Genomic DNA, 18,145 nt, shown 5'->3' on the forward strand with positions numbered 1-18,145 from the left:
CACTCTCGAGTGGATCATATTAAGTTTGAGAAACTCTCACCTTTTGCAACCATCTAGAACTTGATGAAAACTAGTTCCCTACATGGTAGCACAAAACACTTCACCACTAAACCAGTGGGCAGGACAATACAAATCATCTACACTGTTGAGTGAAATGTATTAATAACAAGCATATATTTCAACTATAGCTGAGTATATAAAAGCCACACCCAGCTATATTTTATGAAGCTCAGCAAAGAAAGTGACTCTGGATCATTGTTTGATGTTTCTTTTTCATTTTGATATTTAGTGCTTTTTACATTTCACACCCTGTTCACCACAACCCTACCCATCTTGGAGAGATTTCTAAAATGAGCAAGAATGCCCACTAGTGGTAGAAAAATCATAAGTTTCACCATAAAGTTGAGGCCATGTGCTGCTCTTAATCTCTATCCAACTCCTGCTGATAGAAGTGGAAATCCCCACAGTGGATGGTGGACAGCACATAACCCTAAAACTGCATATTATTATTTTTATTCTCACACTATTTAGAAGTCCCTCATAGTCTCAATACCCAGCACATGTGCTAAAGCATTGCCTCCCAAATGATGGGTCCCGACCCACCAGTAGGTTGCAGGAAGGGTCTAGGTTGGTCACGGATGTCCTGGAGCTGCCCTCTATAGCCCCCTATCCCACTACTCTTACATCCCCTGGGCAGCAGATAGCACTATGGGGAGCGGGGTCTGGGTGGCAGCACCAGCAACATGGAGGAAGCACCTTTGGGCACAGGTGGGACAGGGAGAGGATGCTGACTGTCTGCTTGCTGCTGCCTGGATCCTGCTCTGACTTCCCCTGGGCAATGGGCAGCAGTGCGGAGAATTGGAGCCAGGCAAGGGCAGCAGCAACGTGGGCGGAAGCAGCTGGGCCAGCAAGCAGATCAGTCACCAGCCTGTTCATGCCCCAGAAGAACTCCCACATGCTCTCACGCAGCAAGCAGCAGTGTGGGGAGCAGGATATAAGGGGTGGTGGGGGCTGGCAGGAGTAATGGCTGGTCCCCCCAAAAGAGAGAAAATGCAGTTGGCGTGTCACCTTAGTAAACAGTTTGGAAACCACTGTGCTAGAGTTAGGGCCAGATTCTGATTTTGGTTTTGCATTTCACTAGTATAAATTTGTAGTAACTACACTGAAACAACTGAAATCAGAAGAGCCCATATCCCCCCATACCCTTTTTACAGATTTAAGCATTTAAAAATTATATTTATGACCACTTATTCTCTTATTGGACAGCTGATTTTTCACAGAGATTGAAGTAACTCTGAAAGCTTAAAAACAAACATATAATCTTACAGAGTCTGGACAAACTTCAACAGATTAACAGATAGCTCATTACACACACAAGGAGGTACTGTGTGCATTAAAATAATACTGTGATAGATAAATGAGAAAAGACTCTAAAGTACGATATTGATGTTTATTGCCAGGTAAAGGGCGGATGGCATTTCTGTGTGGTGGTACCATGCCAAATCTTAAAATAACCAACTCGGTAAGTTGAAAGCGGTAAGGAACTTATTGGATCTGAAATCAACATTCACCATCATCATGTTAAGTTGAATGTCCATAGTACTTCCCTTGTTTTTATGGGCTTCCTTTCTGTCTGTTCCCATTCAGTTCTCAAGTTTCTGTCTCAATGCCATTAGTGACTTGAGATAGGCATTTTGTTCTGTATTCAAGACTATTGGCACAGTACTGTATGTTCAAATCTCTTGCTTGAATAATAGGGTAAAGTGATCTAGGTAATAGCCTTTGGTCAGTCAATTTGCAAAAATGGGGGAAAAGAAAATAAGAGACAGAGTAAGGGAGGTTAGGGGGTCGGAGCATTTGCAGGTGGGTGGTTTGTAGGAAGACCTTCGGGTATCCTTCCCACAGCCAAACCAACACTGTTCTCCAGGAGTATCCTTATGAGTCAGGTTCTCCTCTCCCAAAAGAGAAGACTATCACTTCCTCCACTTCCAAAATAAATCCCTCTCTCCCCACATCCAAAATTTCATCCTTCACGCCCCTCCCAAAGAATTCCATTTTTATCCTCACTAATTCTTCCTGTATCTCACCTCCCAAATCCTATGTTGATTCCCTCTTTGCTTACTGACCTGAAGCAAGGCTAGGCATCAGACGAGCTGCTAGGGTGGATTTCTGGCTGAAGAGAGATGCTGGCTGGCTGGCTGCAGGCAGCTGTTGTTGGGTTGGTGGGATCTGCTGGGCTAGGGAGACTGGTAAGAGGAAGAGAGAGTTCACCTACACCTCACCCTCTCCCCATTTGTTGCAAATTGGAAGATGAAGCTAGTGCTGTAGGTCCAGGAGATCTATCCTGGGGAAGGAAGAGGGACCTAACACTGCTAGTTCTCACACTATCTAAAGCAGTGTTGGAAGAGCAAGGACAAAGCTGGTACAGAATTGAAGCTGATGTCCATTGGTTGCAATGAGGCATGGCATCCAGCAAACGACGCTGTTAAATCCTCTCTGATGAGAGCAATCAGTGGCAGCACTGTCTGCTGGATCCTATATAAGCAGATTCTTTGCACTTCCAGCCTGCATCAGCAGGACTGGGAGCAGATCAACACTCCAGATGATGAAAGGAACCAAGCAACCAGCGGGGGGGGGAGGGGAAATTTTTTGTAGCGATAATCAAGGTGGGCCATTTCCATCAGTTGACAAGAACATGTGAGGAACAGTGGGGGGTGGAGGTGGGGGGAATAAACATGGAGAAATAGTTTTACTTTGTGTAATGACCCACTCCCAGTCTCTATTCAAGCCTAAGTTAATTGTATCCAGTTTGCAAATTAATTCCAATTCAACAGTCTCTCGTTGGAGTCTGTTTTTGAAGTTTTTTGTTGAAGAATTGCCACTTTTTTTTTAAGTGAGCTGTAGCTCACAAAAGCTTATGCTCAAATAAATTTGTTAGTCTCTAAGGGTATGTCTACACTACGAAATTAGGTCGAATTTATAAAGTCGTTTTTCTAGAAATCAGTTTTATATATTCAAGTGTGTGTGTCCCCACAGAAAATGCTCTAAGTGCATTAAGTGCATTAACTCAGCGGAGTGCTTCCACAGTACCGAGGCTAGAGTCGACTTCCGGAGCGTTGCACTGTGGGTCGCTATCCCACAGTTCCTGCAGTCTCCGCTGCCCATTGGAATTCTGGGTTGAGATCCCAATGCCTGATGGGGCTAAAACATTGTTGCGGGTGGTTCTGGGTACATATCGTCAGGCCCCCGTTCCCTCCCTTCCTCCATGAAAGCTAGGGCAGACAATCGTTTCGCGCCTTTTTTCCTGAGTTACCTGTGCAGACGCCATACCACGGCAAGCATGGAGCCCGCTCAGCTCACTGTCACCGTATGTCTCCTGGGTGCTGGCAGACGCGGTACTGCATTGCTACACAGTAGCAGCAACCCATTGCCTTGTGGCAGCAGACGGTGCAATAGGACTGGTAGCCGTTATTGTCATGTCTGAGGTGCTCCTGGCCACGTCGGCCAGGAGCGCCTGGGCAGACATGGGCGCAGGGACTAAATTTGGAGTGACTTGATCAAGTCATTCTCTTTAGTCCTGCAGTCAGTCCTATTGAACCATCTTATGGTGAGCAGGTAGGCGATACGGATTGCTAGCAGTCCTATTGCATCATCTTCTGCCGGGCAGGCAAGAGATGAGGATGGCTAGCAGTCCTATTGTACCATCTTCTGCCGAGCAGCCATGAGATGTGGATGGCATGCAGTCCTTCTGCACCGTCTGCTGCCAGCCAAAGATGTAAAAGATAGATGGAGTGGATCAAAACAAGAAATAGACCAGATTTGTTTTGTACTCATTTGCTTCCCCCCCTCCCCCATCTAGGGGACTCATTCCTCTAGGTCACGCTGCAGTCACTCACAGAGAAGGTGCAGCGAGGTAAATCTAGCCATGTATCAATCAGAGGCCAGACTAACCTCCTTGTTCCAATAAGAACAATAACTTAGGTGCACCATTTCTTATTGGAACCCTCCGTGAAGTCCTGCCTGAAATACTCCTTGATGTAAAGCCACCCCCTTTGTTGATTTTAGCTCCCTGAAGCCAACCCTGTAAGCCATGTCGTCAGTCGCCCCTCCCTCCGTCAGAGCAACGGCAGACAATCATTCCGCGCCTTTTTTCTGTGCGGACACCATACCAAGGCAAGCATGGAGGCCGCTCAGCTCACTTTGGCAATTAGGAGCACATTAAACACCACACGCATTATCCAGCAGTATATGCAGCACCAGAACCCGGCAGAGCGACACCGGGCGAGGAGGCGACGTCAGCACAGTCACGTGAGTGATCTGGACACAGATTTCTCTGAAAGCATGGGCCCTGCCAATGCATGCATCATGGTGCTAATGGGGCAGGTTCATGCTGTGGAATGCCGATTCTGGACTCGGGAAACAAGCACAGACTGGTGGGACCGCATAGTGTTGCAGGTTTGGGACGATTCCCAGTGGCTGCGAAACTTTCGCATGCGTAAGGGCACTTTCATGGAACTTTGTGACTTGCTTTCCCCTGCCCTGAAGCGCATGAATACCAAGATGAGAGCAGCCCTCACAGTTGAGAAGCGAGTGGCGATAGCCCTGTGGAAGCTTGCAACGCCAGACAGCTACCGGTCAGTTGGGAATCAATTTGGAGTGGGCAAATCTACTGTGGGGGCTGCTGTGATGCAAGTAGCCCACGCAATCAAAGATCTGCTGATATCAAGGGTAGTGACCCTGGGAAATGTGCAGGTCATAGTGGATGGCTTTGCTGCAATGGGATTCCCTAACTGTGGTGGGGCCATAGACGGAACCCATATCCCTATCTTGGCACCAGAGCACCAAGCCGGCGAGTACATAAACCACAAGGGGTACTTTTCAATAGTGCTGCAAGCTCTGGTGGATCACAAGGGATGTTTCACCAACATCAACGTGGGATGGCCGGGAAAGGTACATGACGCTCGCATCTTCAGGCACTCTGGTCTGTTTCAAAAGCTGCAGGAAGGGACTTTATTCCCAGACCAGAAAATAACTGTTGGGGATGTTGAAATGCCTATAGTTATCCTTGGGGACCCAGCCTACCCCTTAATGCCATGGCTCATGAAGCCGTACACAGGCAGCCTGGACAGTAGTCAGGAGCTGTTCAACTACAGGCTGAGCAAGTGCAGAATGGTGGTAGAATGTGCATTTGGATGTTTAAAGGCGCGCTGGCGCAGTTTACTGATTCGCTTAGACGTCAGCAAAACCAATATTCCCACTGTTATTACTGCTTGCTGTGCGCTCCACAATATCTGTGAGAGTAAGGGGGAGACGTTTATGGCGGGGTGGGAGGTTGAGGCAAATCGCCTGGCTGCTGGTTACGCACAGCCAGACACCAGGGCGGTTAGAAGAGCACAGGAGGGTGCGGTACGCATCCGAGAAGCTTTGAAAACCAGTTTCATGACTGGCCAGGCTACGGTGTGAAAGTTCTCTTTGTTTCTCCTTGATGAAACCCCCCGCCCCTTGGTTCACTCTACTTCCCTGTAAGCTAACCACCCTCCCCTCCTCCCTTCGATCACCGCTTGCAGAGGCAATAAAGTCATTGTTGCTTCACATTCATGCATTCTTTATTCATTCATCACACAAATAGGGGGATGACTACCAAGGTAGCCCAGGAGGGGTGGTGGAGGAGGGAAGGAAAATGCCACACAGCACTTTAAAAGTTTACAACTTTAAAATTTATGGAATGCCAGCCTTCTGTTTTTTGGGCAATCCTCTGTGATGGAGTGGCTGGTTGGCCGGAGGCCCCCCCACCGCGTTCTTGGGCGTCTGGGTGTGGAGGCTATGGAACTTGGGGAGGGGGGCGGTTGGTTACACAGGGGCTGGTAGTGGCAGTCTGTGCTCCAGCTGCCTTTGCTGCAGCTCAACCATACACTGGAGCATACTGGTTTGATCCTCCAGCAGCCTCAGCATTGAATCCTGCCTCCTCTCATCACACTGCCGCCACATTTGAGCTTCAGCCCTGTCTTCAGCCCGCCACTTACTCTCTTCAGCCCGCCACCTCTCCTCCCGGTCATTTTGTGCTTTCCTGCACTCTGACATTATTTGCCTCCACGCATTCGTCTGTGTTCTGACAGTGTGGGAGGACAGCATGAGCTCAGAGAACATTTCATCACGAGTGTGTTTTTTTTTCTTTCTAATCTTCACTAGCCTCTGGGAACGAGAAGATCCTGTGATCATTGAAACACATGCAGCTGGTGGAGAAAAAAAAAGGGACAGCGGTATTTAAAAAGACACATTTTATAAAACAGTGGCTACAGTCTTTCAGGGTAAACCTTGCTGTTAACATTACATACATAGCACATGTGCTTTCGTTACAAGGTTGCATTTTGCCTCCCCCCACCGCGTGGCTACCCCCTCAACCCTCCCCCATCCCCGTGGCTAACAGCGGGGAACATTTCTGTTCAGCCACAGGCAAACAGCCCAGCAGGAACGGGCACCTCTGAGTGTCCCCTGAAGAAAAGCACCCTATTTCAATCAGGTGACCATGAATGACCTCACTCTTCTGAGGATAACACAGAGAGATAAAGAACGGATGTTGTTTGAATGCCAGCAAACATACACTGCAATGCTTTGTTGTACAATGATTCCCGAGTACGTGTTACTGGCCTGGAGTGGTAAAGTGTCCTACCATGGAGGACGCAATAAGGCTGCCCTCCCCAGAAACCTTTTGCAAAGGCTTTGGAGTACATCCAGGAGAGCCGAGAATGCCAGGGCAAATTAATCATTAAACATGCTTACTTTTATACCATGTGTAGTATTTTAAAAGGTACACTCACCGGAGGTCCCTTCTCCACCTGCCGGGTCCAGGACGCAGCCTTGGGTAGGTTCGGGGGGTACTGGCTCCAGGTCCAGGGTGAGAAACAGCTCCTGGCTGTCGGGAAAACTGGTTTCTCCGCTTGCTTGCTGTGAGCTATCTACAACCTCCTCCTCCTCCTCATCTTCTTCGTCCCCAAAACCTGCTTCCGTGTTGCCTCCATCTCCATTGAAGGAGTCAAACAACATAGCTGGGGTAGTGGTGGCTGAACCCCTAAAATGGCATGCAGCTCATCATAGAAGCAGCATGTTTGGGGCTCTGACCCAGAGCGACCGTTCGCCTCTCTGGTTTCCTGGTAGGCTTGCCTCAGCTCCTTAAGTTTCATGCGGCACTGCTTCGGATCCCTGTTATGGCCTCTGTCCTTCATGCCCTGGGAGATTTTGACAAAGGTTTTGGCATTTCGAAAACTGGAACGGAGTTCTGATAGCACGGATTTCTCTCCCCATACAGCGATCAGATCCCGTAGCTCCCGTTCAGTCCATGCTGGAGCTCTTTTGCGATTCTGGGACTCCATCATGGTCACCTCTGCTGATGAGCTCTGCATGGTCACCTCTGCTGATGAGCTCTGCATGGTCACCTGCAGCTTGCCACGCTGGCCAAACAGGAAATGAGATTCAAAAGTTCGCGTTCTTTTCCTGTCTACCTGGCCAGTGCATCTGAGTTGAGAGTGCTGTCCAGAGCGGTCAAAATGGAGCACTCTGGGATAGCTCCCGGAGGCCAATATCGTCGAATTGCGTCCACAGTACCCCAAATTCAACCCGGCAAGGCCAATTTAAGCGCTAATCCACTTGTCAGGGGTGGAGTAAGGAAATCGATTTTAAGAGCCCTTTCAGTCAAAATAAAGGGCTTCATCATGTGGACAGGTGCACGTTTACATCGATTTAAAGCTGCTAAATTCGACCTAAAGTCCTAGTGTAGACCAGGGCTAAGGTGCCACAAGTACTCCTTTTCTTTTTGCGAATACAGACTAACACGGCTGCTACTCTGAAACCTGTCATTATGCAAGGCACTGAATACTCACAGACACTTGTCAACTGGAAACACAAACCCAGCTGAAACAACAAGAAGTCGTTGTGGCACCTTAGAGACTAACAAATTTATTTGGGCATAAGCTTTCGTGGGATAACACCCACTTCATCAAATGCATGGAGTGGAAAATACAGTAAGAAGGAATACTGTATTTTCCACTCCATACATCTGATGAAGTGGGTTATATCCCACGAAAGCTTATGCCCAAATAAATTTGTTAGTCTCTAAGGTGCCACAACGACTCCTCATTGTTTTTACTGGTGCAGACTAACACAGCTACCCCTCTGAAACCAAACCCAGTTGAGAAACACAGGCACAAGTGATCTTAATTGCATGACTGAAAGGAAAAGTTAACAAAGATGTAACAGATAAAGAAGCACACAGTTTCTGTGCCTTGCCATTTCATTACCTGTCTGCTGTACCAAGCAGAGAGAAAATATCTATGTGATTTATATGCTGAGTTATAAACCCTGAAGAGGATGGAAAAACCGCAAGAAATCAGCAGATGAAAAATGAAAATATCTAGAATGGACCTTGCTCTCCAGAGTGGAGATGCAACTTCGCAAGAGTACACAACAGTAGATACTTTAAGTGGTGTTTAAGTTGATTGGTATGCAACTGGATTGGCAAATTGAAGGATCTACACTGAGGATTCATAATTCCATATTGGTACCAAAATTGCTTATTCAGAGAGTAGAGATGTAAGACAAGTTTCCATTCCGTGACTAACTGAAGATATAGACTTAGGATAAAATTTATAACTGTGCCATTACATTCTGTGATTATTTCACTACTGTGTGACTATATTTCATATATATTCTTGGTTTGCAGTGATTTGATTTTTATTTCTTGATATGGTCACATTTTGTGTTAACAATTCTTTAAAATTTTGTAACCACCTCTATTTTCTGTCATTTACCATTTTTTGTTCATTTTATTGTGGTTAATAAAATTAACAAAATTCTAAAGGTATTTTAAATCTGTATTTTGGCTAAGCAAGCTCATGCTTCAGGGCTTCAGCCTCCACCTGCAGGGGTCAGGAAGGGATTCCCCCAGAGTATTCTGGGAGGTTTATTTTGTAAAATCTTCTAAAGCATCGAGGATGGTCCTGGCTGCAGATTGGACCCTGGGTGGGGTGGGCCAGAGGATTCTCTCTTTCTCAGGTGCATAGCTGGCTGGTTCTTGTTCACATTGTCAAGGTCTAACTGATAACCACATGTGGGGTCAGGAAGAAATTTACCCTTAGGTCAGATTGGCAGTGACTTCAATGGTTTTCGCCCTCCTGTGAAGTGTGTGGGTGTGGATCATTTGACAGGATTATCTGGGTATATCTCACTTAACCATTTCCCTTCCATTGCAGGGGCTTCAGGCACTGGTGCACCTCAGTCCCTCCTATTCTCTGCCTGTGGCATGTAATAGTCTAGTCTCCTGTGGGCTGTAATACTGTGGCCTAATTTCGGTTGTTGGGTTTAGTGTGCAGGTGATGGGTGGTGTTGGTGGCCTGTGACATACAGAAGGTCAGACTAGATGATCTGGTGGCCCCTTCTGGCCTTAATATCTATGACTATGACTAACACAATATCTTTAAAACATGTGAGAAACATCAAGTGGTATTGTTAATTGATCAACTGCAGTGGCTTAGGGCATTGCATATAACACTTGTACTCACGCACCTAGACACATTTATCAAATTGGTATCAATGTGAATGAACCTAGAACCCCTGCACACACCCGAAGAGAGTGATCTTGTATTTGCACCTCAGCCTCTGGTGAACTTTTCTGACTTGTTCTTCCGCTGCTGGCCCTAAAACCGGGCTAAATTACATGTAGGGGAATGTTTCCAAGGGATTGGGACAAAAATTAGTAACTCAGCCTAAATTACTGAGAGTTAAAAAACAGAAACTTAATCTAGACTCAGACAAAGAGTTGCTCAATATCCACCCCTTCTGTGACAGATATGGCAATCTCCTGCAATATCCTTGAAAGCCCATATTGTGTTACGTTTATGTATTATGTCAGCCGGGATTGAATGTAACCTCCCTGGGGGAAGATGAGACATATCATTGGGGTTCATTGTTTTAAATGGATGATTTATGTATGATTGTGTTCTGCTCCAGTGGGGAACGCAGCTACCACAGCTCATCCAGGAAATAAACAGTGGGTACCAATTAAGGCAAATCAGCCAGATGTAGCGTCCTCGAGAGGTACCATCTCCTGGCAAGCACATTCAAACCACATTCTCCAGAGACCAACAGACATAAAAAGGACTTTTAGATAAACAGCCTGAGTTTAAACTGACTCAGGGCCTTCTTTCTGATCCAGCAAATGGCCAAGCAGGATTGGGGGTAATCCTTGTGGAAGGATTGGAAGGAATTGACTTGCATAAGATTGATGGGTGACCTCTAGTCATCTGTTAACATGTATATAGGAACTTTTATCAGTTTTTATTATTGGTGTTTATATGTTTTCTCTGTAATGTTATTACCTCAAGAATAAATGTGCTTGCTTAGAAACTGTGTGGTAATTTATAACTGCAGAAAATACACTGGTTATAGCCTTCTTAAAGAAAGCAGGCACTGGCCTGTTTAGGCAGCCTGGCTTGTTGAGGATCACGTATAAATCCAGGGGAGCTATGCAGCCTAAAAACACCAGTCAGGAGGGAGAGAGACGCAGGTCTCTGTCAAAGAAAGGTGATGACTGGGAGCCAGAAATCTTCAAGTGTTGCCCTCAAGGGACATGGAAGGGGGAATACAGGTGCAGTTACCCTGAAACTGTGAAAGCTTTCATATGATTTCAAGACGTGAGACCTACCTTATTATGAAAAGAGAAAAGACATTTACAGTCTATTTTACACTGGCCTGAACTGTTAAGACAATATTAGCAAAGCTTTATGCAAGAAATCCTTGCCTTGAAAAGTATTATATTTAAGTCTTAAGGGATAAAAATTGCATACCTTCTGCATTGAGATGCATCGTTTCAAGCGGCCCTATAAATGCATACCGCATTCCCAATCCATCAGACATCACAAGGTCTAGATCAGCAGGAGATATTACTCCTTCCTAAGTGGCAAAAGAAGGACAGAAAAATCTCAAAGTGCACAGAATTTTATAGAATTTCACTTAGTTTCTTTATTTAGAATATAATCTGTTATAGCAAAATAGAAAATACTACCAAATAGAAAAACAGATCCCCAGACACATCTCTCTTATAACAGGACTTATTGTTGTTTAGCATTTATATGTATTAGCGAATTTAAGAGGTGGGTTTTTTGCATATGATTGTCATGTTTTAGCACCAAATTATATTCTTTGCAAATCTAAACAAATGAGTCTCTTCTGTGATCCCAGGGGTTGCTTAGGACAGTATTTATTTTTAAGGGGGAAATAACCAGAAAGAGATATGAAATTGCTTGGAAGTTCTGTTTAAGTGTATTCATATTTTATTTATTCTCTTCCCCAACATCCCACCCCAAAAAATAAGGGAAGACCCCAAAACCACAAGAAGTAAAGGAATAGAAAAGGAAAGGAAGGAAGGGAAGGAGGCAGGAATGGGAAAAGAGAGCGACATCTCAGTTTCCATCCACTAGGGATTCATCAAAATTTTCTAAGAAGTCAGACCAAATCTTTTCAAATTTGTCTAAAGTTCCTCTTCTCCAGAATGTTGCCCACTCTTTAGCTGTCAGGGCAACCAAGTCGCTGAGCCATGCTTCTATCGCAGGAGGCAGTCTGCTCTTCCACCTAAGCAACATGAGTTATTTGGTTACAAGCAGTGCTCTAGAGAACCAAGCTTTCCACGAGTTGGAGAGTTTCCAAGATGATGGGATATATCCCAGAACACAATTCTGGGAATTAGTTTTTAAGGGGCTATCCATTATCTCTTCATCCTCCTGTCTACTTCTAGTCAAAAAGATTGTATCCTGGGACAGTCCCAGGATACGATGAGCCAGTGTGGCTCTGAGAGACCCACATCTCCAGCAGCAGTTTGTTCTGACAATGCCCAGGCACTGTAAGCTATCCAAAGACCAATGTGAACAAAATATAATCTTCTGATGGATCAACCTTCATCACAGAGCAATAGTAGAGTTATTAATGTATTGCAAGACAGCTCCACATTGGCTAGGGTTCAAGATATACACAAATCTTAGTTCCAGGCCTGGAACAGACAATCTAAATTAGGGAAGTTCTTTTGGACCAGGAAGTTGTAACAGGCTATAGCTGGTTGGCTGACCCTATGGAGCTCTCTCCACAACAACAATTCTGGAGTTTCTCGTGCTCCCGGGGCATCAGGACCAAATATGTCCTTCAAGAGATGCTTAAGATGCAGGCAATGCCATGCAGCTGGACCAGGTACGTTGTAATGTCGTTGGAGTGACTGGAATGGTAGCCAATACCGTAGGGGACATTTTACAAACAAACATTAACACACTGAACCCAGTATTCCTGTGAGTGGGAGGGGATGGACCAGCTCCTGTTCCAGCAGCAGCCAGGGAAAGGTCTGTTCTGTTCCGTCTGGAGCCACCAGGCTGCCTGGCTAAAGATATAGACTGTATGATAATGATCCAGATGAGATTGGGAGTTACAATCTACACAAAGCAAGTTTTGGCCCCCCACCCCCAGAGAAATATTGTAAAAATTTTGTTGCGTTTTCCTAAAATAAAACTGAGGAACAGTAACTGGGAGATCTCTCAGGACATACAGTAGTCAGGGAAGCACATTCACTAACTTGTCAGACCACTTTCTATTATTTATTTACTACATCTGCATATTACAAATTTTAATTAATTTTAGTCATTATGTGCTTTTCTCAGGAGGTAGGAAGCAAAGGACATAGTATTGCTGAGCATAAGATCATTGACAGAACCAAATCAAGAGATTATTTTATCAAAATCCATATACTGCAGCAGAACTTTTGAATGCAGGAATCTCAGCTAGTGTTCATGCCCCCCTTTTATTCTCTCGCATTTGTCCCCCCAGTTCCTGGCTCTTACTGCAAAATAATCATTTTGAGAGAGAGGGCAGGTTTCTCATTGTCCCTGAAACCATTCCAAGGAATTAGCTGGGAAAACGATGATTAAAGATAGACAATGCAGGTGTCACTCATTTAACTGGAAACTGACTACATCATGTATGGAACTTTACTCAGCCTCAAACTGCCTGGGTTCTCGAGTTCACTGCCAACCTCAAGTCTCAGATCTGGCAGGACACTGAGTCTGTGAAATGGAGAACCTTCTTGTTGAAAGCTCAGCACAGCAGTCACACCCCTGGGGTACACATACAAAGAAGCCATCACACCTCATAACCAGTTGGGACAGACACATCATTTCTTTTCTACAGGTTACAGCGCCTCAAATCTTTTCCTGAAAATAATGTTTTCTTTATACTGATGTTTCTTGCCCTCTCTCAGATTAGAAAGCTAAGACTGAACTAAGACCATGTTCTACCCCATTCCATCAAGCCTGCCCACTTCGCCCCAGTGGACACCTAACAAATTATTCTCCTGGCTGCTGGGAAGGTAGAAGAGTTGTCAGGCTTCTTCTACCTTTTTTTCTCCCTTCTTGCTGTTTGAGGGGAAAGGGATGCTATTCTCCTCCCCTCCTGGTGGCCTACCTCTTTTCCGTGGCTGATAAGGTTTGGTTGATGGAAGGAATTCCTTTTTACTACTCCCTCCTATAAAGCCTGAGCCTGTGAGCGCCCTCAAATCCCACTGCTTTCAGTGGGAGTTAAGGGCACACAGTGTCTGTCAGGATGAGGCCCAACATGAGGGTTCCACCTGTCCTTTCGCTGAATGCTATGATTCAATCGCAAACTGAGGTCCAGAAACAAGAACTTCATTGCAAACCCCATAAAGGTATAACAGCAGGATGCTTTACCTCTCACATCATCTACAAGACTGGGTAAGTACACAACCACTGAAAAGCAAAGAACTGACAGGCTAATGACACCATAAGCCTTACTTGATGAGCACATCCTCACCGAGTACAAAGAAATGGAGATTTCAACACCACAGCCTTAAAAGGAGCTCTTTAAAGGTCTTAATGTCAAATCTCAATTGGTTAGCAGGTGTTGATCCTGTTAGAGGATGTAGCACTCAGCTGATTCATTGTTGCAGGTGGCTTGTTATTATTAACATCACCCTGTATATCAAGGAAAAGGTCATACAATTATTTGTTTTACAGTAATGCCTAGATGCCCCAGCTAAGAACAGGTCCCTTCTCTGCTAGGCCCTGAAAAGCTTGCAGTCTAATTAGACAGGACAGACAATGGTGGAAAAAGTGATCTCCATTTTACAGACAGGGAACTTAGGCACAATGAAGTGACTTGTCCAAGGTCACACAGGAAGTCTGCGGCAGACCTGCGAACTGAACACAGGTCTCCAGAGTCCCAGCCTAGTGCTTCATCCACAAGATCATCCTTCATCTCTAGAGCAGCTTAGAATCGCATTTTAAACTGAAACAATTTTTAAGTACTCCCAACTGTTTATGGAATTTTTGCATTTGCAATCTGGGACAGATCAGTGAAGCCATGTTAACCACCCAAAACTGTTTGCAAATGGAAGTAGACTTTGGATGTAAACATAACAAATGACAATGTTCTAACAAAACATGGAGCTTTGATTAATGTTTCATTTAAATTAAAAACTGTAAACATAATGGTATAATATTTAACTCCAGCATCAGGCAGGATTCTCACAATAGCTCTGAATCACTGTAAGATCATTTTCAAATAAGAAATAAATTAGTCTCTCTGCTACTATAGACCCACCAGTTTCACAATGCTGAGATATGAAGAGCAATACACTCAAAACCATTAAACTACAATTCTGCTCTCAGTCCATATCTTCCACAAACTTTATGGCTCGCTGAACCTGAAGACACTGTCTCATCCAGTCAAAATGTTAATAAGAGAAGTAGATGGCCTTCCAGCTAGATGCATGACAGATTCCTTCAGCTGAGGTTTCACATTACCCTAGTGAAGTGGGCTCAGCTGTTCAAAGAAAAATGTTTTCTTCTCTGCTGCCAGGCAGAGCACTATAAAAACAAAAGCCTTTGTTTCCTTAGCTTTATGACTTCTTCACAAATTAAAGAAAATCAAATAAGGAATCCACTAAACTAATTCCCTTAGGGAATGTTCCAGCTCCCATTTAAAGTGAAGGAGAGTGTTAGCTGGTGGAATGATTCAGCAAAGGGGAAAGGAAAAAAGCTGCAGTCAGCAAGGTGTTTTCCTCAAGGGTTGGTGCTTATGGGAAGAAAGTAAAGAAGAAAGACTCCCAACCCACTGTGCTTGGGTGTGGAACCCAACCTTCCTGAAGGCATTGTCCCCCTCTGCCTCCCAAGCAGTCAGTGATAAGCCTGTCGGCTGAGCACTTATGCAAATGGCAAGAGGAAGCTGAGCTATAGTGAAATATATGTTCATCTGGAGGTGGTGGTAACCCTGCAACATGCATAGTCATTGACTTTACTGGCAATAGGATCAGCGCCTTAGGTAGATCCTGCTTTCACCACAGTTGTTAATGACGTCTTCCTGGTTATGCTGCAGGGCCTTTGCTCCATCCTTGACCTTTAAGCTGCTTGTGATGCCACTAATCACATCCTCCTTGAAATTTTATTCTCCCTAGGCTGCTGCAATTCCGTCCCTTCCCAGTTCTTCCCCGATCTGTCTTGTTGTTCCTTCAGGGTGTCTGACTATTGCAGGGTTCTTCTTCCCTTTCTCACTGTCTGTGAGGGGACGGGTCTCACAGGGCTCCACCTCTGGTCCCCAACTTCTCTCGTGAGCTTATTCACTGCATGGCTTTAATCACCATCCATATGCCTGTGACTCAGAAGTCTACCTCTACCCCATCTCTTCACCCAATCTCACATCTTGGCCCATCTCTCTGACAATGGCGTACCAGCAATGTAACTTTTGCATGGCCAGAACTGAATCTTACCTTTCCTCTCAAACCCTGCATGCCAGCCTCTTTCTTTGTTGACAGCATCACCATCCTCACTCAGGCCCGTACCTGAGATTTATCTTTGACTCAGTCTTCTCTCTGGCCCCCTTGTCTAAATCCACTGCTTCTTCCCCCGCAACATGTTCAAGATCCAGCCATTTCTCTCTGAACATCACTAAGACCGTCATCCAGGCCCTCCTCTCCCAGCTTGACTATTGCCGCCGCCTCCTCCTCTGGCCTCGCTGACACCTATCTCATCTTCATCAAGTCCATTAAAAACACAGCTTCCTGTCCTGTCACTCTGACTATGTCACTCTTCTCTTTGATCCCTCCACCAACTCCCCCATGTTCCATTTAATCACATTCAAACTTCTTGTCTTTATCTTTAAGGCCCAGCACAGCTCCGCGCCTCCTTCCTTTTCTGCTCATGTACCTCACTCCATTGCCCCTTCATCCACCCCACTTCCCAACAGCATTAGCCTCAGTCATCCATTTGTCCAATTTTTCCCACTGGCATCTTTGAATCTTCTTTCATGCCACCCTTCATGTATGGAACACCCTTCCCAAACTAGCCAGTGAAGCCACTACCTTGTCCTCCTTATTCTGTCTTAAACACTGTAATACAAATAAAACAACAGATAACAATGATTATAGAAATAAAGATCCCTGTCAATACTCAGGGAATGTCAAAGCTATTCAACTGAGAATGGAGAGGTACAGAGGCTAGGGAGTGAAGCCAGCGTACCTGGTTGCTATGAAAGCTAACTGAATGGACACAAAAATGACTGCCTTTGCAAGAGGCTGGTAACAAAGGCCAAATGACAGGGCTTCCAGTTCTTCCCTTCTCTTCCTTTAGATTAGACAAGCCACAAGTAACCCACTTTTAAACAAAAAATAAATTGAAACTGTTACCAGGTCTCATATAGAGGAAAATTACAGAATCCTAAAATGTACATTCAAGTTTCATCGGCAGGGAAAGGTTCTAACCAGGAGCTCAAGTTTGATGCTGGTTTCAAGAACCTTAGTGTGAGCGGATCATTACCTCCTGAAAAACTGCCTTGTTACTCCTCACGATTTCCGTGGCCATGTCATATGAACCACTCCAAACACCAGCTTCATATTTGTAATAAGGTCTTGAAGATCAATCAACAAAAGGAAGACAGTCCTCAATTTTAAAACAAGACCAAACTATCTCAAAGCAACTATTGTAATAAATGATCTTGGGTGGCAGGAAGAGTTCCCTACAGCTTTATGGTTATCTTTTGAGTAAGATAGAGCCCAACTGTCTGATTTTGAAATATAGTCCCATGCCACTGTACAAAGGTGGGGTACTGATAAGGAACTGTAAATGGATTCCGCTGTTATTTATACAGTGCTGTGGGTGTGTACAGTGCTTAGCAAATAAATTGATAGGTCCCTGCAACAAGGATCTTACAATCTAAGATATAACACAGCGAAGATGATAATGGAAGTAAAGTGGAAGGATGAGGATTACAACAGCAAAAAGTCTTTGAGATATGCTAATTGTTCCTCCCTTTTAAAAAACGTATAATAGCTATAGCTGATCTATACAAAAATCCCAACAATAAACATGAAGTTTGTTCCCACAAGCAAGCCTGAAAGAAAGGGATGCTTGTGTGTTAACTTCTCCTGGAAGGCACCCGTGGTGATGGGTGACCTTGAAAACACAGACACAGGCAGAGACCTGGAGCTTGAAACATACTGACCAAGTATAGCAAAAGTAGGACCACTGTGAATCTGGAGTAAGGGGAGGCAAGTGATACTGAAGTGCTGTGGCCACAAATGCTTGAGCGGTTTGAGTGCTGCTGTGACATATAAGTCAAAATAGCATGACAAAGTGATTTCTGACAGACTTTGAATGGTCTGCCTTTCTTCTGTCAGACATCTCATTCCAGTGGTCTTGCCTCAGAGTGGCTGATGGCAGTTATTGGATACTCCATTTAGAGTAAATTGGTAACGCTACTGCTTTTGAAGGCCTAGTCTACAGTAGAAAAGGTTTGCTGGTAAACCTATAAGGATAAACTCTTCTAGTCTAGATGCAGCTTATACCAGCAAACATTTAAACATCAGCTCCCCAAATGAAATAAGCTGTAGTTTAATATATACATATCATACCTTCAACCAACATTATTGTACTGGAAAAAGTTTTAAGTTTAGACCAGGACCAAGGTTCCCTAGCTCAGTTCCCAGCAGAGGCAGTCCTCAGCAGACTGAGAAGGCAGCTGCTTGTTTAAAAGGAATTGGTTTAATATTGTTATATGGACCACTAATGTATTCTTCAAGTGGACTCAAGACACTTTCATGAAGACT

At 44.8% G+C, this 18,145-nt stretch overlaps 2 protein-coding genes across 3 annotated transcripts in view; both read right to left on the reverse strand.

Moving 5' to 3' along the window:
- The window catches only part of CRYL1 (crystallin lambda 1), a 91,637-nt gene that overhangs the window by 9,260 nt on the left and 64,232 nt on the right, over window positions 1-18,145 (reverse strand). For both annotated transcript variants that reach the window (XM_074958144.1, XM_074958135.1), the window contains exon 6: window positions 10,839-10,944. In XM_074958144.1, coding sequence (XP_074814245.1) covers window positions 10,839-10,944 — 106 coding nt within the window. The remainder of the gene's footprint in view (window positions 1-10,838; window positions 10,945-18,145) is intronic.
- Window positions 5,605-7,501, reverse strand: LOC141981826 (uncharacterized). The gene is made up of 2 exons (XM_074943459.1): window positions 6,819-7,501; window positions 5,605-6,233 (listed from the first exon to the last, which is right to left on the reverse strand). The coding sequence occupies exons 1-2, from the start codon at window positions 7,042-7,044 to the stop codon at window positions 5,851-5,853; spliced, it is 609 nt and encodes a 202-aa protein (XP_074799560.1). The 5' UTR covers window positions 7,045-7,501; the 3' UTR covers window positions 5,605-5,850.

This window comes from Natator depressus, chromosome 1 (assembly GCF_965152275.1).
Source record: "Natator depressus isolate rNatDep1 chromosome 1, rNatDep2.hap1, whole genome shotgun sequence".
NCBI classification, from domain to species: Eukaryota; Metazoa; Chordata; order Testudines; family Cheloniidae; genus Natator; species Natator depressus.